Source organism: Bubalus kerabau, chromosome 5 (assembly GCF_029407905.1).
Source record: "Bubalus kerabau isolate K-KA32 ecotype Philippines breed swamp buffalo chromosome 5, PCC_UOA_SB_1v2, whole genome shotgun sequence".
In the NCBI taxonomy this organism is placed as follows: Eukaryota; Metazoa; Chordata; class Mammalia; order Artiodactyla; family Bovidae; genus Bubalus; species Bubalus kerabau.
Genome location: NC_073628.1, coordinates 115,593,225 through 115,620,856, shown reverse-complemented (window position 1 = coordinate 115,620,856; position 27,632 = coordinate 115,593,225). Strand labels below are relative to the sequence as shown.

General features: G+C 38.9%; 1 protein-coding gene across 3 annotated transcripts in view; it reads right to left on the bottom strand.

Annotated features, from left to right (window-relative positions):
* Positions 1–218: 218 nt before the first annotated feature.
* The window catches only part of SOAT1 (sterol O-acyltransferase 1), a 62,438-nt gene continuing 35,024 nt past the window's right edge, over positions 219–27,632 (bottom strand). For all 3 annotated transcript variants that reach the window (XM_055582806.1, XM_055582807.1, XM_055582808.1), the window contains 13 exons: positions 16,326–16,474; positions 14,898–14,957; positions 13,491–13,598; positions 12,448–12,730; positions 10,729–10,807; positions 8,610–8,691; positions 8,277–8,322; positions 7,117–7,246; positions 5,773–5,870; positions 4,459–4,557; positions 3,269–3,404; positions 2,545–2,690; positions 219–737 (listed from right to left, as the gene is read on the bottom strand). In XM_055582806.1, the coding sequence (XP_055438781.1) occupies positions 681–737; positions 2,545–2,690; positions 3,269–3,404; positions 4,459–4,557; positions 5,773–5,870; positions 7,117–7,246; positions 8,277–8,322; positions 8,610–8,691; positions 10,729–10,807; positions 12,448–12,730; positions 13,491–13,598; positions 14,898–14,957; positions 16,326–16,474 (1,473 nt within the window). In that variant the 3' untranslated portion in view covers positions 219–680. The remainder of the gene's footprint in view (positions 738–2,544; positions 2,691–3,268; positions 3,405–4,458; positions 4,558–5,772; positions 5,871–7,116; positions 7,247–8,276; positions 8,323–8,609; positions 8,692–10,728; positions 10,808–12,447; positions 12,731–13,490; positions 13,599–14,897; positions 14,958–16,325; positions 16,475–27,632) is intronic.

The window sequence follows — 27,632 nt, the reverse complement described above, 5'->3', positions numbered from 1 at the left end:
GCTTTTGTCCCCCTCGATATATAATATTATGGATGCAAACTCAAGAATTCAAGGTGTAAGGGATAATATTGCTTCACAGATATCATGACTACACAGTATAGCAAAAACAAGATAAAATTGAATAGACCTGAACTTAAAAATACAAATTAGGATATGTAATAAGATTATATTTGGAAAAATAGGTATTTTCTCTATTAGAAACAGCAAAACATTCCACATTATTTTCTTTCCCAATTGCATGGTTTATTAACATACATTCTAATAGTGTGCATGAAAAAATTTCTAAGCCACAGGTACTTAAGTGATTTCTTCAGCAGCGTTCTGGCTAATTCAGTGGCCAAAAAAACATGATGTTTGGTCTCTAATTAGATGGAGTTAAGAAACAAAACCAAATTTCTGAGATTTAAGCTGATATGACTTAGCAAAAATCTGTCGTTACATCAGCTACAAGTTTCCCTTATCCCAAAAAGGAAAAAAATTGACTGCTTAAAAGTGTCCAAACTTCCAGTAAACTTTTAACAGCTCATTTTCAGGTGACCTAGGAATGGAGTGAGCCATCTGTAAAGCCTGAAGTGGTCCAAATAACACAGATAACTTCATGATGGCTGAAAACAGATGCTGGCCCCAAGTCAGGTAATACCCAATCTTCAGTGTCAATGAAGGAAACAATGTCCAAGCTTCTAAAACATGTAACGACAAGTCCAGGAACGTGGCCGGATATAATCCAGAAATGTGGGCTGCAAGGGGGAAAAAAAAAAAAAGGAAGAATAGTTTATTTATATGCTCTGTACATATGAGGTATGGGGTAGATTAAGGGGGTGCTGTTAGCTATTGTACTATCTTTTTAAAAATTTTATTATGTATGTATTTATTTATTTTTGGGTACACTGGGTCTTTGATGCTGCTTGGGCTTTTCTCTAGTTGCGGCGAGTGGGGGCTACTCTCTAGTTGCAGCGTGCGGGCTTCTCATTGTGGTGGCTTCTCTTGTTGTGAAGCAGAGGCTCTAGGGTGCATGGGCTTCAGGAGTTGCAGCACGTGAGCTCAGTAGTTGTGGCTCCCAGGCTCTAGAGCAACGGCTCAATAGCTATGGCACATAGGCTTAGCTGCTCTGCAGCAGATCAGGGATCGAACCCAAATGTCTCCTGCATTGGCAGACAGACTCTTTACCACTGAGCCACCAGGGAAGCCCACATACTGTACATGTCTTAAATGCCTTCCAGCATTTAAGCTATAAGCAGCTCACTAATTCAAAAAAAGTTCATCATTTTTATCTACAGCACAGATTTACTTGATTTAGAAGCTTTACATGAGGCTAAGTCCAGCAAAATTTACAAAACTGCATGGACTCCTGACCAAATTCCAAACAGACATTACCCTTTTTCTGTATCTTGTGTTTTATTTTATGAGCACCACTCAAAATCTAAATGGTGGTGGGATAAGGATGATAATATACACAAATTACTATAATAATACAAAGTTTAAAATTACTGAATTATCTAAATGAGGAAGAGGAGAAAGTTCAGAAATAGAAAAGAGACTGGAGCAAGAACTGGAAAAAGCTTCATGGATGACACTGCATCCAAACTGGATTTTGATAAAATCTGACAGGTGAAATCTGAGTGCAAAGAGCAGACTGACGAGAGACAGAGTTCAGAGCAATTGGTTCAAATGCACAAAGGGGATTCATAGGAAATAAGGAGGGGTTGAGAGCAGCACAGCAAAATCAGGGTGGACAGCAGAAGCTTTGGAAGAGAAACGGATTGATTTGATTTCGGGTATCTTTAGTTATGGGATCCCCAGGTAGTGCAGTGGTAAAGAATCCACCTGCCAACACAGGAGATGCAAGAGATGCAGGTTCAATCCCTGAATGCTGCTGCTGCTGCGTCACTTCAGTCGTGTCCGACTCTGTGCGACCTCACAGACAGCAGCCCACCAGGCTCTCCCGTCCCTGGGATTCTCCAGGCAAGAACACTGGCGTGGGTTGCCATTTCCTTCTCCAATGAGTGAAAGTGAAAAGTGAAAGTGAAGTCGCTCAGCCGTGTCCGACTCTTAGGGACCCCATGGACTGCATGCAGCCTACCAGGCTCTTCCGCCCATGGGATTTTCCAGGCAAGAGTACTGGAGTGGAGTGCCATTGCCTTCTCCAGAACACTGTTATGAAGAGTTTATTACTTCAGGAAGGAAGAGGTAAAAGATAAATATTTGTGGGTTTAAATGGATATACATGCCACTGAGAAAACCCTGGAGAAGACCTGCACTTTCAGGGCACAGGAAGAATATTAGAAGGAGCTAAAGAAAAATCAGATGAGGAGGGAAAAAAGAGAGACAGAACCAAGAAGTAGGAGAGTTCATGTGAAGAAAACAAACGAAAAGTTCAAGGACAGTACAGTAAGATTAGATAAGTTACTGCTTTTATTCCACATTTCCCTCCCCTTAACATTAATCACCGTCTCCACTACTCCCTTCCCCTTAATCCTGCCCACAACTCTCATAATCAGAGGACAAATAGGTTACTTTTCTACTCCAGTCTGATTGAAGACTCACATTTTTCAGAGGGCAGTGTTGACGTGCATACCACTCTTGGGAATAAAAACACAGGAGGACTGCATTGCCCGCAAAAAGGGAAGTCCACATCAGGACATTCCAAATTGGTCTTTTCCGACTATCGTTGACAATAAAGTTGAAAGCCACTAAAGTTATGAAAACAACAAAAGTTATATACAGTCATCAAAACAATCTACCAGGAGTTTAGGAGACTCAGATGTTTGCTATAATCATTCAGTTACCATAAACAGCTTCAGCTGTGTATATACAGTTCTATTCTGGCCACTGGTCATATAAGTAGAAACGAAGCTTCATTGTTAAAACTTATTAATCAGTGATTATTTAGAAATCAATCAGTATTCCGAATAGGTGAAAATATATATTCCATGAAAGCATTCATATTCTAACTTGTCCCTCTCCACCCCACCCAAAAAAAGGGTTAGTTTTTTTCAGAGGGTGAACACTGTGTTAAGAATGGCAAGGTTTTTATAGTTTGTATGAGCTACCAAAGCAGTGGTATCAACAGTCTTCAAGAGGTTATTTAGCTCATTTCCCAACATCCAAGTGTAAACATCTTGACAGAATTGTGTATAATTACTCAAAATGAATGTTCTTACCACCTGACGAACACTGCCTTGATATGAGTACTATCTAGTTTTCTACATCAATGTTCTGTTTTCTTTTAGCATTATACTCAGTACTCACGAGACGCCAAGATACTCACTTCCAAAGAACATGAAGAGCACAAAGAGCACTGGATAGAAAAAGTTCAAGCTCACAGCCAAGGCATACTCGTGCACCGTGGCCGACACGGCAAAGACAGCTAACATGGCCACTGCCCTGAGCCTCTTTGTGAAAAACTGCAGTGAAAGGAAAACATAAGGGCAACTTTCAAAAAGCAAGTCGTCAGACGTGCACTGCACAAGACACACTGAAAACGTACCAAAGGCACCCCTGCAATTAGATCTGTATTTGCTTTTCTAAGTTTACTCCTCGGAGTAATACAAATGTACTAAAATAATGACAAAAAACATTTGTGCTTAAAAATCCTTATTTCACTACATGAGGCATTTCCAAAACTAATGTTGAAAGACTGAGCACATCTTCAAAAACATTAATAACTTATATCTCTAACACACTACGGTTGACAAAACCTAGTTTTCATTTATAAATGGACACAGAGTAACACTGTACGGTAGACTGGGCAGGTACCATTTTTACAGGTAACAAAACTAAGATTCAGAAACAAGGGACTTGCCTCATCCATAAGTCAAACTACCCTTACAAGTGAAGGACATTCAAATACAGTGTCATTTGTACCACAACACACTGTCATTCAGCCAATAGTGCCCTTACTTAACAATTCAAACCTACAATCCAGACATCAGTGTTAATGAGATACCAGTGTTAACTGTCTACATTTAAGTCAGTCTAAATAAATTCTGTTGTAAAGAATGTCTGGAGACATACATTAATAATCTATACTGGAGAGTTGTAAATTCGACCATAGGAGCTTTCTCCACTTTTAACAAAAGGAACAAAAACAAAAAACAAATGGAGCAAGTAAGGGGGAGATTGGAGATTATCTGTTAGCAATGAGACTCCTTTTAAAAAAAAAAAAAAAAAAAAAAAATCAACCATTATGGGTGGATCATTTCAGCTTCTCCAAATGCCTCCATGCATTCTTACATCACAGCAGTGAAATCCAGAGTAGAGACATGGTCTTAATCCTGGCACCTGTACACACTGGTCCTCTATGCAGGACTACTCAAAGCAGAAGACTTCTGAGAGCTTACGGGCTCACAAGAAAATTGCAGACAACTAAGGATAATTTCTTTCAGCTGTACAATACTAATTCTTTCTGGAAAAGAATCTCTGTTTCTTCAACAATTTCAACTAAACCTCACTGCTCACCCAGAGAAAGTCCTTGTAAGCATAGTAATATAGCCAGTCATGGACCACCACATTCCAGGTCCTGTAATAGTTAGAGTACGATGTAGAGTTCCACCAGTCCTGAGGAAAAAAAGCAAAGGTGTAAACACATAAACAAAGCCAAAGCAAAACCTCCTGAATCCTCCCAGAGAATATACGCACATAATGAGACATCCAGAGAGTGTGATGATAAATTGCTGGTCCACACACTGATGCAGAAAAATCTTCAAAGGCATTTTGGTTATTAGTGTTCAATGTGACATTAATCCTAATTCAACGGATGATTAAGTTCCCAGGTTCATTGTGTCTCATCGTCATCAAACAAGTTATGATGGAAGACACACCACATAATCATTAAGTAACCTAATGTTCATCTAAGTAACAATCACTTACCTTGCTAAAACACAATGAGAGAATTTGAAGGTCACAGACTCAGACTGTGTGATAACCCTCAAGATCAGTTTGCTGGTATCATAAACAGCAAAATGTAAGCTGCACAAGTGAGACGGCATAGGCGTATCTTGTTCCCTCTAAGATCAAACCAGTGGAAGAAGACATCTAAAATTTACACACTCACTGCTTTTTTGAGAGAAGAGTAGGGTAGGCTTAGAATGTTGCCAAAACATCAACAAACAAAACTCTAGAGGGCTTTGGGTAGGATTACAGAACACCACTGGGGGAGGAGATGGCAACCCACTCAGGGAATCTTGCCTGGAGAACTCCACGGACAGAGAAGCCTGGCAAGCTACAGTCCACGGGGTCAAAAAGAGTCAGACACAACTGAAGCGACTTAGGACAGAACACTATGAACCAATCTGCCTCAGCCTACAACTTAATATCAACTTTGGAAGCATAAGAATACTATCTGAAGCAGAATTAAAGCCTTTCAAAACAAAGTAGGGAAATGTTACTTCCTTCATGAACTGTTGAACAATCTTACGTAGAACAATTTGCTGACATCACTCCTACAGCACCAGACAGCCAATTTCAAATGAATAAAAAGTCAGCAAAGTCTCAGAATGCCCTCTGGACACATGCTTTCCCACTGTAATCACCAGTATGGGATCCAGTAGAAAGCAAATGTGGATCTAAGGGAGCAGATGTTAGAGGTAGCAGAAAAGACAAGACTATGCCACTTTCATCAGCAACAAAATTTCTGACTTAATATCTGTAAAACCTGTGGGGAAAAATGACTTCACAACATTTATGTTAAAAAGCTAGTAGCCAACAATATTCAAATACTTAACAACGAGAAAACAAAACGTGAAAAGGAGAATGAGTCCAAGTACATGTTACCTTATAAAACATCCTGTCACCAAAGCGTAACATCTCAGCAAAGGCATTGAGCCAACAGTGCAAAAAGGCAAAAAAAGTAAGAAAGATTATCAGCGCACCTAAAAATAAGATGAACAATATTAGAATCTTCCTAAATAGCTCATATACTAGTAAGTTAATTACATGTTGTCATTTGCTTAGCTAAATTACTTTGTAAAATTAGTTATTATTCCAGCTTATCCATTCCAGAAACGATATGGTATTTTTTGAAAGCTATTTCAACCCAATAAAGAAATGACTTTTTTCCAAGTGGGTTTTATAGATGAAAATGACCCAGTTTGTTTTTAATGGAAATGCTTAAATGTATGGCTTAACTTGGTAGTAGACTTCTGTCATTCTAAAATACTCCATGCCTTTGAATCCATCCCACAACCTGGAAGCAACTTTCTAATACCTCTCTACCAGGCAAATGCCTGTTTATTTTTTAATACCAAATACTAAAAATATCATCTCCACTATAAACAAAGTTCATCAGCACGTTATATACATTACACAGTATTTTAAAATATCCATTTATATGCCCATCCCTTTCAAAAATATTGTCTACTATGTGTAAGACTGTGTAGGAGAGACTATGACTGGCTGACCTGGCTATAACACACAATCCTTGAGCTTACAGAATTGGTAGCCTAGTGGGGAAGATATATATAAGTAACACGTACTCTATCAGAAGGACAGATAGATTTACTGGAGTAAATCTTGAAGGGCAAGCAGGGAGTGGTACTAGAAAATGTCTGGGGGAGAGGGAAAGGAAGAGAGAACATGATGACAGGAAACAGTACCATTTAATGGGTAGAGAAAAGAGAAAGAGTAAGTAAAGGAAACTAAGCTGTTCACTGCTATGTATGGCATGGCCAGAAAGAATAAGAGGGGCAAGAGAGACTTTAACATGTGGTCAACAGCATTCAATGCTTCATGGAGATCAAACAGATTAAGGGCTAAACCAACTACTGGAGGAGGTCAGTGATTTTAATAAAGGCCATTTCAATGGCCTGGTCCAATCAGGAGCCAGAGTACAGTGACTGAACAGTGAATGAGAAGATAAAGCATAAATATGGACTATGTGCATTCACTACAGTCAGGGAAAGCAAAACTTGAGTGAAAGTGAGACGACAAATGGAAACAATAGCCAGAGACAGGAAGTATGCTTCATTTGTGGGATATATGGAAAGAGATCAGAGATGGGTATAGATGTGTAGATGAGTTTATAGTGAAAAGCAGGTCAGTCAAAGGTGCTCATATGCAATAGCTTTCTGCTTTTCTTGCAACTTCATGAATGGCCATATTAACCAGTACCCACATTACCTGGCAAGATGGAGTTAAATATACATAAGATCAGAACACGAGCGCTAAAGGGCTCCTGTTTGATATTCCGAAATAAGGGGGTGCAGATTCTTTCAAAGATGTAGTACACATAAAAAAGGCAACCAAAAACCTGGAACATAACAAAGATAATAATGGTGGCTTGATCAGGAAAGATAAAAAGTGATTTTTTTTCCTTCAAAAGAAGATACATACGTGATCCGTATACTAATGTTTACATATATATACACACACACCATTTAACATGAGTGTGTAAGATTGCTGAACTTTAATCCTTCAGAGATAGTACTCAAGGCCAATATCTATCATACCCATTCTCAAGCCTTTACCAAATGCCATGTTTAAAAGATCAGACTTTGAAATCTGCTTTTCCTGTTACATGAAACCCATAACAAAAAAACCTATTTCATAAATGGGTATTTGATTGACACAAGATTTTAAAATTTGTTCTTCTGGGATTTATGATACAGATAAGGGGTTGGGAGAGTGTCAGACCACATCTACATATACATATATATATATTAATAATAAAATAAAAAACAGAAAGGGAGGGGAAAATTAGTGTAGATGCAAACGGAAGTAACCACATAGAATTACTTTAATTACAGTAAAAAGTTTGATTATAGAAAATTACTTTTGATGTGTTGGCAAAGCAAATACCAGTTACTGTACTGGGAAGAGTTTCCACTTACACAAGATATCTAGAATAGTCAAATTCATAGAATCAGAAAGAACACTGGTAAATGCTAGAGGCTAGGGCAAGGAGAGGGGACGAGGAGTTAGTGTTTAATGGATACAGAGTTTCAATTTAGGAAGGTGAAAAATTTCGGGATATGGATGATGGTGAGAGTTGCACAATACCGTGAATGTACGTGGTGCCACTGTACAGGTAACATGGTTAAAACAGTATGTTGTACACTATGTGATTTTACCACAATATTAAAATACATACACACACACACACACACACACACACAACACACACACACACACACACACACACACATATATAAGACTTCAGTAAGAGTTTTAGAGCTCCTGGTAGACATGAATTTACCAACATTTTAAATATATTAAGTTATTATTGTATTCAAATCCCCATCTTCTACCAATCAACAAACCTCAGGCACAAAAAAATTTACCTGTGCAAACTGCATAGTCACATAACCCCATCTTACAGTGGGAGTCCTAAAAAGGAAGAAACAAAACAACTTTCTCAATAAAGTAAATAACTGAACTTTAAAAAAGATCCTCACAGTATTTTCCCCACACAGAACATCATTTTTGATGTAGGAAATACGTGTATAATTCTGTTGAGAATTACTGCAATCCAATCAGATTGCTAGAATCACCATTTGGGATTTCCCATGCCAGCAGGACTCCTGCTCTGTACTCCTGCATGAACTGGCCCACCTAACTGCCTCACTCCTGGCACATTCTGGTGCTATCCCATTTCTGCTTCCTAGTGCCATTACCTGGGATAGCTGTCACGGTAGATGAGGGTAGGAGCAAACAAGAAGTACAAGTACTGGTTGACTGTGGGTACTGAAACAGTGCCTGGAAAAAGGAAACTATGTTAGACTGGAGGCGCTTCATTTTCTTTCAGCAAAACTGAAAGGGGAAAATAAGCACATAATAGGGAAGACAAATAGCTACCTCTCCTTAGCTCATGATGTTTCCTCTTGCTCTGTCAAAATGATGACTTCTTATCCCTAAATTAACTGAATATTACCAATCCCTCTGTGGGCTTCCCTGGTGGCTCAGATGCTAAAGCACCTGCCTGCAATGCGGGAGACCTGCATTCAATCCCTGGGTCAGGAAGATTCTCTAGAGAAGGAAATGGCAACCCACTCCAATACTCTTGCCTGGAAAATTCCATGGACAGAAGAGACTAGTAGGCTATAGTCCATGGGGTCGCAAAGAGTCAAACACAACTGAGTGACTTCACTTTTAATCCTTTTAAGTTAAGTTATTCCTGTGACTCCTTGATTTGGAAGGAGAAAGCACATAGGCATAATGAATCTATTAACATTCTACAGAGGCAGAACACTCTCTGACATAAATCACAGAAAAATCCTCTATGAGCCACCTCTATGACCCTCCCAGTAATGGAAATAGAAACAATAAACAAATGGGACCTAATTAAAAGCGTTTGCACAATGAAGGAAACTATAAGCAAGGTGAAAAGGCAGCTTTCAGAATGGGAGAAAATAATAATAAACGATACAACTGACAAAGAAGTAATCTCCAAAATATACAAGCAGCTGTGTGCTGCTCAAAACCAGAAAAACAAACAACCCAACCAAAAAGTGAGCCAAAGAACTAAACAGACATTTCTCCAAAGAAGACATACAGATGGCTAATAAACACATGAAAAGATGCTCAACATAACTCACTATTAAAGAAAAGCAAATCAAAACCACAATGAGGTATCATCTCACAGCAGTCAGAAAAGCCACCGTCAAAAAGTCTACAAACAATAAATGCTGGAGAGGGTGTGGAGAAAAGGGAACCCTCTTACACTGTTGGTGAGAATGCAAACTGGTACAACCACTATGGAGAACAGTGGTAGATTCCTTAAAAAACTGGAAATAGAACTGCCAGACGACCCAGCAATCCCACTGCTGGGCATACACACTGAGGAAACCAGAACTGAAAGAGACACATATACCCCAGTGTTCATTGCAGCATTGTTTACAATAGCCAGGACATGGAAGCAACCTAGATGTCCACTGCCAGACGAATGGATAAGGAAGTTGTGGTACATATAAAATGGGATATTACTCATTTCCCATTGGAATGCATTTGAGTCAGTTCTAATGAGGTGGATGAACCCAGAGCCTATTATACAGAGTGAAGTCAGTCAGAAAAAGAAACATTAATACTGTATATTAAGGCATATGTATGAAGTTTAGAAAGACAGTAACGATAATCCTATATGCAAGACAGCAAAAGAGACACAGATGTAAAGAACAGACTTTTGGACTCTGTGGGAGAAGGCAAGGGTGGCATGATTTGAAAGAATAGCATTGAAACAAGTATATTAACATATGTAAAACAGATGACCAGGGCAAGTTTGATGCATGAAGCAGGGCACCCAAAGCCAGGGCTCTAGGATAACCCAGAGGGATAGGGTGAGGAGGGAAGTGGGAGGGGGGTTCAGGATGCAGGGGACACTTGTATACCTGTGGCCAATTCATGCTGATGTATGGCAAAAACCATCACAATATTGTCAAGTAATTATCCTCCAATTGAAATAAATTAACAAAAAAACATTCTACACAAATAATGCAAAGTTGCAAGAGTCTAATAATCAGTGTTTTTAAATTTGGGTTGCTACAAAGGTAAAACAGAAACAATCAGGAAACAGCAAGAAAGTTCCAAATCAATACAAACCATATATATACATATATATGTGTGTATATATATATATATATATTTCTCCTTCCTAACAAGTTGGGTTTTTTGTTTTTTGGATCCTTATATTTAAAACCAAACATAATGTCTACAGAATGTAATATACAATCAATCCCAGTAAACACCCTAAGGTTGAAATACCCTATGAACAATCCTTTGAATTCTGGAATTACATACTTGATTTCTCCTTGGCTGAATTGAGTACCCGAGGCACATTCTCTCTGACAAATGAGTGGGTCTTCATTATAAAACGAATCTGCAAAGGAGAGGGAAGGAAAGATGACTTTTCTATCATTGTCTTGTCTCCTATAAGCAACCACTGAACAGCACAAGATTATAATCACATAAAGAGCTATTAATTTTGTATACGCCAATTCAAACTCACCTTAACGGACTAAAACAGTGAAGACCTCTAAAGTGGGATATGTTATTACTCAAATTATTTTGCATTTAACACCTCTATTACATATATATTATGAATTGAAAAATTAAAAGCCTGTTCAAAGAAAGTCTCCTGAAATAGTCCTTTCCATCAAACAGAGCATTACAGACAACCAAGCAGAGCATCGCTGTTACTGCTGTTCAGTGGCTGTCATGTCCGACTCTTTGCCACTCCATGGACTGCAGACTGCCAGGCTTCCCTGTCCTTCACTATCTCCTGAAGTTTGCTCAAACTCATGCCAATTGAATCGGTGATGCCAAACAACCATCTCAACCTCTGATGCCCTCTTCTCCTGCCCTCAATCTTTCCCAGCATCAGGGCCTTTTCCAGTGAGTTGGCTCTTCACATCAGGTGGACAAAGTATTGAAGCTTCAGGATTAGTCCTTCCTAATGAATATTCAGGACTTATTTCCGTTCGGATCGACTGGTTTGATTTCCCTGCAGTCCAAGGGACTCTCAAGTGTCTTCTCCAGCACCACAGTTTGAAAGCATCAATTCTTTACTGCTCAGCCTTCTTTATGGTCCAACTCTCACATCTGTACATAACCACTGAAAAAACCATAGCTTTGACTTGATGGACCTTTGTCAGCAGCGATGTCTCTGCATTTTAATATGCTGTCTAGGTTTGTCATAGCTTTCCTTCCAAGGAACAAGTGTCTTTTAACTTCATTGCTGTACTCACCACCTGCAGTGATTTTGGAGCTCAAGAAAAGAAAATCTGTCACTGCTTCCACTTTTCCCCCTTCTTTTTGCCGTGAAATTATGGGACCAGATGCCATGAACTCAGTTTTTTGAATGCTGAGTTTTAAGCCAGCTTTTTCACTCCCCTCTTTCACCCTCATCAAGAGGCTCTATAGTCCTTCTTCACTTTCTGCCATTAGAGTGGTATCATCTGTATATCTGAAGTTGTTGTTATTTTTCCCAGCAATCTGGATTCTAACTTGTGATTCATCCAGCCCGGCATTTTGCATAATGTACTATGCATATAAGTTAAAAAAGCAGGGTGACAACATACAGCCTTAAGGTACTCCTTTCCCCATTTTGAACCAATCCATTGTTACATTACAGATAGCCAATATAAGTCAGAAAATTCTGAAGGGCATACAAGCAAAATAAATCTTTTAGATGGTTATATGACAAAACAATCAATCTGACACTTTAAAAGTAGAGTTTTTAATGACAAAAAAATTTTCTAATTTAGATGGCGTCTACAAAAAATGTTCAAAAACTAAATTTGAATTCATCCAGAATAGTTCAATTTATTTCAATTATCAAGAATTAGAGAACACTGAAGATAGAACGAATTTTAAAAGATGATCTAGCTAACACTTTAATTTTATAATTAAGAGCCTAAAGAACTAGATATGAAAATGTATCCAACTACTGAACAAAAGTAACTAAATTATTATTATTAACTAAGCAAATCATTGCACTAGGCACACTCAAAATCTTACCTGTTCTAATATAACAATGCACCGGGAAGCTGGTGGTAGTGTATATGCTAACACAACATAAGGTGGTCCTAAACCTAGAACTCCAATCTGGAAGACCACAAAAAGGAAGCAGTGTATGAAAGAATGGACCACTGGGTGAGAAGTCCTGTGATAGCCTCTGGCCCAGCGTTGAAATAGGAAATAAGGAACTGTCACTGTACATAAGAACATGGTGAGCCACGTCCACAAAACAACAGTAAGTTTCCCAAAAGCATAAGACATGAGACTGAACTCAAGCACCAGCCTGGGGAGGAAAAACACAAAGAACACAGAAGTGGATTTTTTAATACACACTTATTCATAAAATTCAAAACTTTCAGACCCCAAACCCTCAACTTCAAGAAACAACACTAATAAACAGAATCATGGATATAACATTTGTGCTCCTAAGCCTCCACTTCACAATTTATTTATTTTCTAAAAGCCATAGGATAATATAGTCTTTGAACATATGATATCTAAAATACTAAGACTCAGAACTTCCCAATGAGTAGATTCGTACATTAATGTATTTTAAACTCTGAAATATTCTATGGCAAAGTTAATATCTGAAATGTTCAAACAGCAATCAGTTATGTACAAACGATGGTTTTTCAGAAAGAAATAGTACAATCTGAAAATCTAATATACATTACATCATTATCTCAAATTTCAAACATTAAATTCCAATAAGCTACCCGATTTTTTGAAACAAAATATAACACATACCACAGTAGAAAAATTGATGTTATATATACAAAATTCTCTCCAAATTTTCCTAAAGGAAAATTACCTAGAAACAACTAATATGGCCTATTAAAACAGACCATTTAAAAAGTTAAAAGTAATAAAACTTTTAATATTCTTATTGGTTGTACTTTTCGAGAGAGAGGAATCCCACTCTTGAACCAGCTGCTCTGGGATTTTCTGAAGCAATTTAACTGAATCTTTTTTTTTTCCAGAATATAAATACAGGGGAAACTCTCAACACCCCATGCATCCACTAAACAGGTATGCTGTCTTACCTTCCTTCATCAATGTAATCTACTGCAAGTGTGCTGAGAATAAAGAGAATGAGGAGGGCAATGAACATGTGATATATTGTTCTGATGTGGTCCACCTCAAACAGCTCACTGTAAATACAGTTCAAATAAAATTAATCAGCATTTTAAAACACCAAATATTAAAGACTTTACTTCAAAGTAGTTCAGAAGATGCCTGATCCATGTTCCAAAAATATCTCAACAGTAATCACGAAACATTACTAATGAGTATCAGTATTCTTATAAAGAAATGAATAATAATTACCTACTCACAGAGCATTTCAAAAGAAATGTTCATTACCTACTCAAAAGGCACTTTTAATTTTTAGTTCACAAATGAGGTTGCCACAATTAATCTACATAGCCTATTTTTCCCCCATAAAATCTACATAACTGCTATGATTGATCCATATTGATACATGGCAGAAAATAACACAATATTGTAATTATCCTTCAATTAAAAATAAACAAAATAAGGAGGCTTCCCTGGTGGTCCAGTGGCTAAGACTCTGAGGTTCCAATGCAGGGGCCCTGGGTTTGATCCCTGGTCAGGGAACTAGATCTCACATGCCGCAGCTCAGAGTTTGTACACTGCAACTAAGGATTCCATGTGCCTCAACTGAAACCCAGCACAGCCAAATAAATAAATATTAATAATTAAGGAAAAAAAATTTGTACAACTAGGGTTCTAAAATAAATAAATTTGAAAAAACTATCAAGTCTCAAAGCCTAGCCAAAGAGAGATGAAAAAAACTTATGTATCAAGAAGGCAGCAATACTCTCTCAAAAGTGGTTTACCTAATTGGGAAAGTTTTGTTCCAGCTCTTTGGGTAACCAATTCTCTGAAGCACAACTTCAAGGAATTTATCAGAGGACCAATAACTACTCTTACGTACAACTTCTCCTTTGAAACCAGACACAGAACCAAAAAAATCAAAGGAGAAGCTGCTGCTGCTACTGCTAAGTCGCTTCAGTCGTGTCCGACTCTATGCGACCCCAGAGACGGCAGCCCACCAGGCTCCCCCGTCCCTGGGATTCTCCAGGCAAGAACACTGGAGTGGGTTGCCATTTCCTTCTCCAATGCATGAAAGGGAAAAGTGAAAGGGAAGTTGCTCAGTCGTGTCCGACTCTAGAGACCCCATGGACTGCAGCCTACCAGGCTCCTCCGTCCATGGGATTTTCCAGGCAAAAGTACTGGAGTGGGGTGCCATTGCCTTCTCCAAAGGAGGAGCAAGAGATGGCAAATGTACAAAAAGAAGTATCAAAACTAATGGATTATATGAACACAGAACAAACAAACATTCATAGATTACACAGTGATTCTAACAATCAGACTAGCTTGATTTTTAAAAATTCAAACAAATAACCAAAACAACTAAAAATACTTACTCTAAGACAGATCGCCTTGTAACAAAAATCTTTCCATGTTCCGGAGGTGCTCTCAGATCTCTGGGAAGACCAAAAATTGAAATAAAATATGAGTACTTCAAGTATTACAAGGAATTTAAACCTATGGCTAAAGAGAAGGAATAAATACTACCAACTATAGCTTGTAATATTAATTAACTGCCTTCTCACTATGACCCAGGTACTGTGTTAGGGTTTTATGCATGTTAACTCATTTGCTCCTTCTGAACAATGCTATGAGGTAGGTGCAGACACATCTGATTAGGAAGGAAGAGATGTTAGGCAAACCTAACCAGAGCAGCACTTAAAGCCTCCTGGAAATGCCCGGCCAGCCCCTATGGAGATAGATGCACTCCTGGAATGACAGGTTGACAACCACTCTTCCTTCTCCTAAATATTCCTAAGGACACGACTCCAGCCATACTTTACTCAGTTCACATACTATTATTGATCTGTCCTCCAAAACAGCATTGGTATGTATGATCCCTTGTGGATCAGCTGGTAAAGAATCCGCCTACAATGGGGAGACCAGGGTTTGATCCCTGGGTTGGAAAGATCCCCTGGAGAAGGGAAAGGTTACCCGCTCCAGTATTCTGGCCTGTAGAATTCCATGGACTGTATAGTCCATGGGGTCGCAAAGAGTCGGACACAACTTTCACGACTCACAACAACCACCCCTAAGGTCTTCCAACAATCCCCAACAGCCTCATGATCTAAAAAAGTGCCTCCAGTTACTAAAACCTCCCATTTTAACATCTATCTCTATCATCTTCTTCAGGGTTTCTTGTAGTACCGCTAGCACTTCTGGTGACTCTCCTGATCAAAACTGTTCTCCAGAACAGCAGACTGTCAGAGACCAACGAGGCATAAAACCAAGGAAAGCACAAAATGGCCAATTAGCACACACTGGCCTTTGACAGCCCTCCCTTCCCTCTATGGCTCTGGATGACAGACCAAAAAGAATAACTACTTGCATTGTACTTTATTACAAGTACTGTACAGAGTACAACAGAGAGGCAGGATAATGATATAGAGAAGCGTACTGATGCTGGAGACAGACTCTGGGTTCAAATATGTGTTATCTTGGACATTTAACTGCTCTGTGCTTCAGTTTCCCAAATTTGTAACACGCAGACAGTTAAAGTATCTGCCTCATAGGGTCAGTGTTTCATTTAAAGGTAAAGATTTCAACAAGCGTTGGCCACGTTATTATATGAGTCAGCATAGTCTTAAATGAGGTATGCTGTTTATTATAATCCACATAGTAAGATGAAGAAACCCACCCTTCAAGAGGTTAAAACAGCAATATACAGCTAATAAAAGGTGATGCTAGGGTGTGAACCCAGGCATTGTACCCACTGAGCTGTACTAGACTATATGTGTGCATTAGAAGAAATTATTTGTACTTACTTAGCTCTGTGGTTGTTGTCTCCCTCAAAAATAGAAAAGGATGTGAGAGCACAACCACCATTGTCTAATGATGTGGATTTTTCAATGAGATTGGTCACAAAATCATCAAAGTGACTGCCAACTTCCTTCATAAAAAAGGGCTTCAATTCCTAGAATTTTAAGACAAAGAAAACCATTAAGAACTAACTAGTTTATGAGTTGTTAATATTTTTTAAAGGGTTCTCTGGTTGGTTTTTGTTGTTGTTGTTGTTGTATGGGACGGGATGTGGGATCTTAGTTCTCCAACCGGGTTCCCTAAAGGGTACTCTTAAACAGAGCTGATGAAAAGAAATCCATGTTAAGTGAATTCACAGGAGTAAAAAGAGAAAAGTGATTTCTATATACATCTGACCTATAGTTTCAGAAACTGCTACTGAAAAAGCAACATGATGATTTATGTCTACTAAATGAACTCCTCTGAATGACATATAAAACCAAAATGACAGAAATGCTAAAAATAACAGTATTTTCTTCTCTTCAAATTTTTATATGGAAAACAAAGTAAAAATCAATATTATGTCACCATTATACAATTTTAAGTCCCCTTCTTTTCACTCAACCCCTTCAGCACCAAGTACCCAGTGTTTATAAGTCGTGTCTTTACTGTATGATACCAACATTTATACAATATTTATTCCTACCTCCATAGATGTATATTTATCTACTCTATAACACATACATTTATAACAGAATTGTTATACATTTTAACACTTCAAAACTTACAAATTCAGAGTTTTCGAAAAGCACTGGCCAAAAAAGTTTCTTCAAATTACAATAGGCTACCTACTGTGGATGCTCAAATTGTAAATTGTGGTATTTTTAAACTGGCAGGACTCATCTATACAAAGAAAAACAAAGTATTACTTACTAATTTCTACAAGAAAAAAAAATGCTCTCCCTTCTAATTATATTAGTTAGGTTGAACCTAAAATATCTGAAGTGGCCTTTTTTCTGGATTCTGTTTTTGCTTTCTGGAATGTTTTGATTTGGGTTTAATATTTATTTGGCTGCACAGGATCTGGCTGTGGCACACAGGATCTCCTTCCTTGCGTCGCGCAGGATCTACTGTTTCGGCGCATGGACTACCTAGCTGTGGCGCAGGCTCAATAGTTGAGGAGCACTGGCTTAGTTGCTCCATGGCATGTGGGATCTTAGTTCCCCAACCAGGGATCAAACCCACGTCCCCTGCACTGCAGGGTGGATTCTTAACCACTGGACCATCAGGAAAGTCCTGGACTCTTAAACAGTTTGACCAAGTCCTTTAAAAGCAAAGCCTTAAAATATTAATGTATCTAGTGAAACTATGTGAAAGCTTTTCAAACTATTTTCTCCCAGGGTTCTCAAATGTTTGGGTTGGGGGGAGGTGGGAGAGGTCTTGGGCAGTGAGAATACACTGAAACCCCAGCCCTCAGGACAGTGAAACTGAGCAGGATCCTATGGGGCTCCTGGGCACAAAAGTCTTTCTGTGCCCTAGTTTCTTGTTTGAAGGAAATAGGCTTCAATCAGCCTCCTTGACCTTCCTTACAAAGGTTCAATAGGCAGCTAATCATCAAAGGAATGGAATGCAGAAACAAGGGAGGAGCACTGCACAAGAGTGCAGGGACTCCCCTGGCGGTGCAGTGGCGAAGACACTGCTTCCACGGCAAGGGGCATGGGCTCAATTCCTGGGCATTCTTGGTCAGGGAACTAAGATCCCACAGGCCATGAGAAAGTGAGAAAGTGAAGTTGCTCAGTCGTGTCCGGCTCTGCGACCCCATGAACTGTAAGCCTACCAGGCTCCTCGGTCCATGGAATTTTCCAGGCAAGGGTACTGGAGTGGATTGCCATTTCCTTCTCCAGGGGATCTTCCCCACCCAGGGATCGAACTCAGGTCTCCTGCATTGCAGACAGTCACTTTACCATTTGAGCCACCCATGAAAACTTACCACATTAAATTATTATAACTAGGCTCAATCACATCTTTATTATCAAAATAGGAACCATTACAATCAACACATTTTTGCCAATGAGAAAAGTTTATTCCTGTAGCATAAAAATCTGTGCTTTGGGATTCGATGAACCCTTGGAAAGCATTTTCTGTCTCCCGCTGGTTGTAGAAGTGTTTTCCGGGCAAAAAGTTGTCCAGATGCTTGAAGAAGTGGTAGTCAGTTGGTAAGAGGTCAGGTGAATATGGTGGATGAGACAAAGCTTTGTAGCTCAATTAGTTCAACTTCTGAAGCACTGGCTGTGTGACATGCAGTTGGGCGTTGCCATGGAGAAGAATCGGGCCCTTTCTGTTGACCAATGCTGGCAGGAGGCATTGCAGTTTTTGGTGCATTTCATTGATCTGCTGAGCATACTTGTCAGATGTAATGGTTTTGCTGGAATTCAGAAAGCTGTAGTGGATCAGACCAGCAGCAGACCACCAAACAGTGACCATGACCTTTTTCGGTGCAAGTTTGGCTTTGGGAAGTGCTTGGAAGCTTCTTCTGGTCCAATCACTGAGCCATCATTGCTGGTTGTCATATAAAATTCACTTTTTGTCCCACATCACAATCCAATCAAGAAACAGTTTGTTGTTGCTGCACAGAACAAGAGAAAATGGAACTTCAAAACGACGATATTTTTGATTTGTGGTCAGCTCATTAGGCAAAAACTTATCGAGCTTTTTCACGTATCTCCAATTTGCTTCAAATGCGGAAGGACCAAAGAATGGTTGAGTTCTTTGGCAACTTCTTGTGTAGTTTTAAGAGGATCAGCTTCGATGATGGCTCTCTATTGGTCATTTTCATTTACCGATGGCCAGCCACTGCAATCTTCATCTTCAAGGCTCTCAATTCCTTTGCAAAACTTCTTGAACCACCACAGCATTGTACATTCGTTAGCAGTTCCTGAGCTAAATGTGTTGTTGATACTGTGAGTTGTCTCTGATTCTTATGACCCATTCTTGACTCGAGTAACAAAGTTGCTCGAATTTGCTTTTTGTCTAACATCATTTCCTGGTCTAAAATAAATATAAAATACACAGCAACTAATAAGTCATTAGTTTAAAAAAAAGCAAGAAATGCGCATTAAAATAATGTATAACACAACCACATTTATTTAAGAATGTATTCCAATATCAAATGGCAAAGTTCAACAATGCAAAATCGCAAATTACTTCTGCACCAATCTAATACTACCAAACAGAAAAATTCAGCAAAGGTCACAAAGAGAAAGGAGATGCCAATCCATATGTCCTACCAACCTCCCAGAATGCCCACTCAAATCCATTTTGGCTGAGTGTTACACGTACCACCAGGAAGGACCCTGAGTTAGAGACAACCTGGAAACTGATCCCACCCCATAAAACCTGAGACTGCGAGCCACACAGCAGGGCAGTTCTCCTGGGCTCCCTCACTCTCCTGCTCTCCACCCGGGTGCTCCTTCCCAATAAAGTCTCTTGCTTTGTCAGCACGTGTGTATTCTCAAGACAATTCACCTCCCAGTGTTAGACAAGGGCCCATTCTTGGGCCCTAGAAAGGGTTCCCCTTCCTGCTACAGTTTTAAGGACAAAACATAGAGAACCTATGTCCCCTGGAAGAAATAAAGAGTTTTATAAAATTACTTGTTCACATTAAGGTTATTCAAATAGTATTTTTACTTTCTTTTGCTTGTTTCATTTCAATTACATGCCCCTCTTCATTCTGAAATTTTTCAACAGGTATGATGCTTCCCCAACCAAAAACAAAACACCCAAAAAAGTGGCAGTCAAAAAAAAAAAAAAAGGTTCTTTTCTCATTAAACTCTGTTACTGCTTTTGCACTAACCTAAAAGAACTGAACTGCTTAATAAATCAAGGGTTTTTTCCAACTATAAAAATGTTGTCCAACGTAGAAATATACTGAAAGAGAAGAAAGGAAAGAATTTATTCGATCCACTAAGTGCTAGGGACAGTTCTGGGCACTGTTGTGGCAATGTTTGTAGCACTGGTAAGATATGACAATGAAAAAAACCTAGTCCCTGTCATCACGGAACTTAAAATTCCAATGAGGGTAAACAGGACATATAGGATGCCAGATGGTGTTAAGGCAAGAAATAAAGAGGGACTCAGGGAAAGAGGGTGTTATTTTTCATAGAGAGGTCAGGGAAAGCCTCAAAGATTAAGATGACATTTGAGAAGATCTGTAGAAGGTAAAAGCACAAATTAGTTGATTTATATGTGGGAAAAGTACCGGAAAGAAAAAAGCATACATGTAAAAAGGCCTGAGGCAGGAACACCCTTGACATGTTTGGGAAATAGGACATCACAGTTGAAGCAAAAGAGTGATAAGAGTTGAGGTCAGAAAAGAAGGGGAGGATGGCAGGAGAGGGGCTAAACCATTTAAGGTCTTAACACTTTACCCCCCCCCTACTCATATCAGTTCACTGAATTCTTACTCAGCATTACAAAAAGAAGCCTGGAATCTTGAGATGTGGTAATGAGGAATCAAGCCATTTCTTTTCACTAGATTCATCATGCCCTGGAATCAGTACCCTTCTCAATTAAGTACTGGGTTAAGTAAGCCCAGAAGCATGGGGGCTGGGGGAGGGGAGAGAACATAATGTGTGTTACAAAGATATCAGTAAAAGCTGCTGAAATCAGGTCTTAATCTACCCAACTCAAACATACTCAGTCAGCTTCTCAAGGCACGAACTCTTCTTGTGCCTTAGTCTCGCCCACACATCAGCTGTTGCCACACATGCCAAAAAACTTGTAATTTCCAAAGCCTACAGCAATCGCCTTATCCTCACCCTCCTTGGCAATCAGACCATTCTCGATCACCTTCCTTTTCCCTCATACTCCAAAACTTCTACTGTAAACAAAGAATGCTGCCCAGCATTCCAGCTCTGTAAGGATCAAGCCACAGGCAGTGCGGTCACCCATCCAGTCCCCCGCTGCCCCCAGGGCAATTCAGAATGGAGACAAACTCTGTGCTTTGGATATACAGACTCCTAGACAGTAAGCTGATTGTCAGTAATCTTTCTATGCTTGACTGTATGTTTTTTCCAGGCAAAAATCACATATATATACAATATATATACACACACACATACATGCACACACACACACAAATCTCCTGACTTCTCACCTGCTTCTTCTGAACACTCCCCTAAGAGTCACTGAGAGACTATTTCCTGGGCTTCAGGGTCCCTGAATAAGGTTCCTGAAACAAACTTAACTCACTTTTACATTTTGAATTACTCTTTCAGTGGAAGTGAAACTGAGCAGGACCCTGTGGGGCCCTTCCAGGTATAAAAACCTTTCTGTGTTCCCTATTTCTTGTCTGCAGGAAAAAGGTTTGAGCCTCCTAAACCTTCCCTGCATTCCAAAGAACGGATTCATACTAATTAGATGTTACTAATGCAGAAACACGCAAATTAAAAGATGTTTGCTCCCTGGAAGAAAAGCTATGATCAACCTAGACAGCATATTAAAAAGCAAAGACATTACTTTGTCAACAAAGGTCTGTACAGTCAAACTATGGTTTTTCCAGTAATCATGTATGGATGTGAGAGTTGGACTATAAAGAAAGCTAATCGTTGAAGAATTGGTGCTTTTGAACTGTGGTGCTGGAGAAGACTCTTGAGAGTCCCTTGGACTGCAAGGAGATCCAACCAGTCAATTCTAAAGGAAATCAACCCTGAATATTAATTAGAAGGACTGATGCTGAAGCTTCAATACTTTGGCCACCTGATGCAAAGAGCCAACTCATTAGAAAAGACCTTGATGCTGGGAAAGACTGAAGGCAGGAGGAGAAGGGATGACAGAGGACAAGACGGTTGGATGGCATCACCGACTCAGTGGACATGAGCTTGAGCAAGCTCCAGCACATAGTGGAGGACAGGGAAGCCTGGCGTGCTGCAATCCAAGGGGTCCAACAAGTCAGACACGACTGAACAACTGAACAACAACAACAATGCAGAAACAAAGAAAAAGCAGTCAAGATACATAGTTGAACAGTAAAACAGAATCCTGGTTCCTCCTCAAGGGATATTCTGAGGAGTAATGTAATGGCTTGGATGGTAAACAATCTGCCTGCAATGTGGGAGACCTAGGTTTGATCCCTGGGTCAGGGAGATCCCTCAGAGAAGGGAATGGCTACCCGCTCCAGTACTCTTGCCTGAAGAATTCCATGGACAAAGGAGCCTGGGAAGGCTACAGTCCGTGGGGTCACAAAGAGTCAGACATAACTGAATGACTAACACTTCTACTACTATTCAACACTTAACTGATACATATCTTCAAATTGTTCTTCAGAAACAATTCCATGTGGAAGATGGTAACTTTAGGCTCACACCGCAGACTGGTCCAACCAGAAGGTTGCTGATTTGAGATTCCTAGAATAGCACCCTGTTACCTCTTTACCAATCAATCAGAAGAAAGTTACACACTCTATAGTTATCTCCCCAAATGCTGCCCTGTCACCCCAAAAGTTGCCTTTAAAGATTCTTCCCTGAAAACCACCAGGAGTTCGGGTCTTTTGAGCACGAGCCACACATTCTCCTTGTGCAGGCAGGTACAGTAGAGAATCCCCAGAGAAAGAAAACTAGACATGGTTTTCTTGACAGAAGAGAAGCCATTTTTGGCCTCAAGAAATTTTGTGATCTAAGCCTGGTCACAATGCTTGCTTTTGAACAGGTCTCAGTAATTAAAGATATTAACGGAAGTAAGGGAATGCATGAAACAAAGGAAAAAAGAGTCAAAAAACAATTGTTCAGCGATTGATCAATCCTAGTTCCTCCTCAAGGGATACTCAATAAATCTTCCAGTTCAGCAAGAACTAAGGTCCTCACCAAGGTAGAAGCTGGAATAATGATATTGACCTCCAATCAACTAAAGCTTCTGTTGACCTCTGGCCCAATTTTATGCTCAATTTTCTTCAGCTCAAGCCCCTTCATGAGTATGCATGTACCCTTAGGTTAAGACTTTCCAAATTTTACTCTTGGAGAGACACTGTTTTGGGAAAGACCCCCCGAGTTTTCCAGGTAATAAATCACTCTCCCGTTCTTTGCCCTCGTTGTGTCTTTTGGTTCAACAAACACCCACCAGGGAGTGAACCCAGTTTTTTGAGTAACACTTGCTTGGTCCTTGCAATAAACCTTTCTCTGCTCTAAACTCTGACATTTCAGTTTGTTTGGTTTCATAGTGTACCAGGCACACAAACTTGGGTTTGATAAAGGCATTTCTTAATGCTGATGATATAAAATGTATATTTTATGGCAAGACAAGACAGATCAAACAAATCTTTTCTCTGCCTGTCCAAACCTTCTCCTTCCCCTTTAGCATATATTATGCACCTGACCTCCTTAGGAGATAACATACCTTCCTAATCTCCTCAAGGGTCACAACTCCTTCACAACAACCTGCCACCAAAACTCCTTCAGAGATAACCTTGTAAAGGGCCCCAATGACCCGTAGTTTCCATGGGGATTGTGTAAGCTGTCAATAATGTCATTTAATGTACAGCCTCTGACTCAAAATGTAACTATCTATGACCTCTCGTAGGTGGGATGGTTCTTAGAGCTTTCTGAGAGGCTGTTCCCAGGTTATAATCCTCAACTTGGCTCGAATAAAAATGTTCATTTCTTTTTTAAAAGGACTTTCTAATTTTTTTCATCAACAATGCCTTTGTTCTCTTTCTCTGAGAAATCAAAGTTGATAGAATCTGCTGCCACTGGGACATAAGGAAGAACTCTATTGTGGACACTATTAAGTTTCTTTAGCCTCCTTCTTTCACATATCCAAGTACTGATGAAAAATAAAGAGTGACTGCTTATTACTGTCATTCCTTTTGTAAGAGGGAATACAGAAAAACATAGTACAAGGAGTGTTCCACTTCAGCCTTCTTCCGAGTTCTTCTATTACATGAAATTGGTTTTAATAGGTATTTCAAAACGTGACCACAATAAATTTGTCTAAAAATGTCTATCAATAATCTGAAAAGGAGACTGAAGATTATAGGCTTTCTAATTTGTTTATCTTCTCAATCTCATCCCTATTAACACTCATTTCAGCCAGCCATGGACTATGATGGTCCCAGCATAACAGATGGACAGAAGGATAATGGAAGGAGGCAGACCATTAACTAGAAACTATCTAAGCACCTTGCTTTTCTAATCTATCAAAGAACCTCATTTTTTAAAACAAGCAGCTGATGAAGACAACCTCTAAGATTTTAAGAATCCAGAACAACCACCATGAAACAAAGAGCCTATTGTTAGAACACAGTGAAGACATGCACTAGTGATCACAGATGAAGCTGGAGAAGCAAACAGGGTCTCGTTCATGACAGACCTTTAAGCCATTTTAAGATTTAATTCTTGGCCACACCCACGAGGCTTGTAGTATCTTAGTTTCCCCAACCAGGGATCAAACCCGCACCTTCAGCAGTGAAAGTGAGAGGTGCTAACCACTGGACTGCCAGAGAATTCACTCATTTTAAGGATTTTTCATTTTATCCTAAGGACAACTAGAAACCATGATGTTTTAATAAGCACAAGGTTTACAAACACATTCAGATTTGCACTTTAGAAGGAGAACGCTTCTACAATTAAAAGCCTTCCAAACAGAGGTTACTTTGGACTGACTGAATCTTAAAATGAGAAAAGAGTAGGGTTGTTTTTGGATAAAGTAACAGTTACAGAGGTATGAAAAAAAAAGCAGGCTGAGACAAAGAAACACCAAGTAAATATATATACTCTGAGCCCAGAGCACAAAATATTGTATTCCTGAGCTTCCGGGCTGGTGAACATATGACAATGCCGGGAGGGTGGCACCCTCAGCGGGCATGGAAGCTCTGCGTCCTTTCCCCATATTTGCCCTGTGCACCTCTCCCACCTGGCTGTTCCTGAGTTATTATATTCTTTTCTAATAAAATGGTAACTTAGTAAGTAAAAAAGAAATTTAAAAATAAATTATACTCTGACTCCATAAGGTCATATCACTAGTTCATGAATTACTTGTTTCTCTGATTCACTGCCTGGCTTTGCACAGAGAATCTTTTAACCTCACAGTGACATGGAACCAGAAACCTGACCGTTTCAGGCAAAGCCGGGAACACAATAGAAGAGGTTAATACAGTGTTTAAATTGACTCTCCAAGAGAGGTCTCCCCTGACAATTCACTCTCAAGTTACTGTATCTTATTCTTTTCCATCACTGCACTTAATGCAATCTGAAATGCTATATAGTTCTTTTTTGGTGTCTTAATGTCTACCTTCCCCACTTGGCTTTAAAACTATGTCTATTTGTTAACCACTGTACAGCCAGCTCTTAGCAAAGAGACTGCCAAGACAATAGGTGATAAACAAATTTCCTAACAGTTTTTGAAATCAACTCCTGCCACCAAAACTCCTGCTCATACAACTGCTCACTTTATTCAATGTCTATTATTAATATAAAGCAGAAAGTAGATACTAAAAAAAAAAAATAATAATACATAGCCCTGACTTCTTTGTGGAAACTATTAAGTGGAAGGGAGTAAAAATCATTATTATTGTCTGCAATGACTGTTAATTAAATGACTGCTTTATGCTAGATACTTTCTAAGGGGCTTTTATGTATTATTTCTAGTCTTAAAACAATCTCTGAAGTATGCAACAGAATGCCTATTTTACACATGAGAGATCTAAGCTTGAACAAGTCAAGTGATGTGACTTACCCAAGGTCACCACTCATAGGCTACAGAACTAGGATCAGAACTCCAGTCTATGATCTAAGTTCACATTACATTACATTGCTTTCCACCATACTTTATATAAAATATTTTCTATATGATTAACGTAAGTCAAAAAAGTAAAACCTAAAAAGTCAATGATGTACGTACATATAGCCTGAAAATAGCAGGTAATGTAGTAAAAAGGTGTTGTTTAGCAGAAGTTTACAGTCCTAAGTTGTGCATTATAATAAATTCCTCCTCCAAAGGAAAAAAAAAAGTCTTGAGTATAACTATTACACAGTCCTTAATAAGGAAGCCAAAGTTCAAGATAAACCAGGAACTAATGAAATCAGAGCTCTGAATTTTAATCCCTTTTTGTTTAAAATGAAATTCATCCTGGGCTATCTCCCAACGTAAGTAAGACTCTAATATTCTTGATATCACATTATTATCAGCCTAAACTGACCTGAAATACACTTTTTAACCTCAATCTACTTAGGTAGTTCCCTCATCTTAACTATTCAAATGGTATATTTTACTGCTTCTCATCATCATTGCCTACCTCCTTCACTTCATTAGCCATTATTAAATGCCAGAAAATCAGAAAGGAGTAAAACTACATTCCCAGTAGTTACCAAATGATGTATCCATACAAATGACTATCATGAAATCATTTTTTAAAATCACATTTTCAAAGAATATTTTAACACACACAAAAAAAAAGCCCACAAAATGATGTTAAGAAAAATACACAAACTGATTATATAGATTGATGCTGATTTTGCCAGGGTATCTATGACACAAATGCCCACATGTGTCTACTTGGATCTGCACGTACAATACAAGAAGGAAAACAAATTATTGGGAGGAAATAAACCAAAATATTATTTCCAAGTGATGGGTATATCCAAGTGATGGGTATATGGGTTGTGTTTCCTTTTTATACTTTGTCTCGTATTAATTTTCTACATTGAGCCTATACTACTTCTACAATCAGAAAAAAACCTACATTAAGAAAATATATTTCTCCTGTGCTTTAAACAATCCTGTTGTCATATGGTATCACAACATTAAAATAAAATCTGTTAAACTTAGTGCTTTCTTTTTTCTTTTGGAAGAAAGTACTTAATCTAATATGCCACTGATTTTTCTTTGGCACTAAAATAGAAAACAAATATTCGAAAAGAAAGTACCTCAATCAGTGATATGCAGAACATTACTAATTTTGATATTTTGGATTCTCATTAACTACAAAACAGAGAGTAACCATCACCTGTAATCTTTTCAATAGAGCTCTAACATCACATAATTTCTTATCACATACACCAACTAGTAGTAACATCATTTTATAGCTTTCAATGAACACTTCAAAGGTATCTAATTCAGTTGTTGCTCCTCTTGCTTATCCATTTTATATGTAGTAGTATCAGCTAGCATGAGAAATGACTTCTCCAAAATCTCAGCTCCTAACATAGTACATGACAGACCAAGGGACCAAGTAAGTGTTGTTCACAGAACTAAATTACTGAACGCCCCCAAAGGCAGTATATGGGAGGGACATTTCTTCATTTTGTAAATAAGTGATGAAATCATAAAGAACAATGAACTTT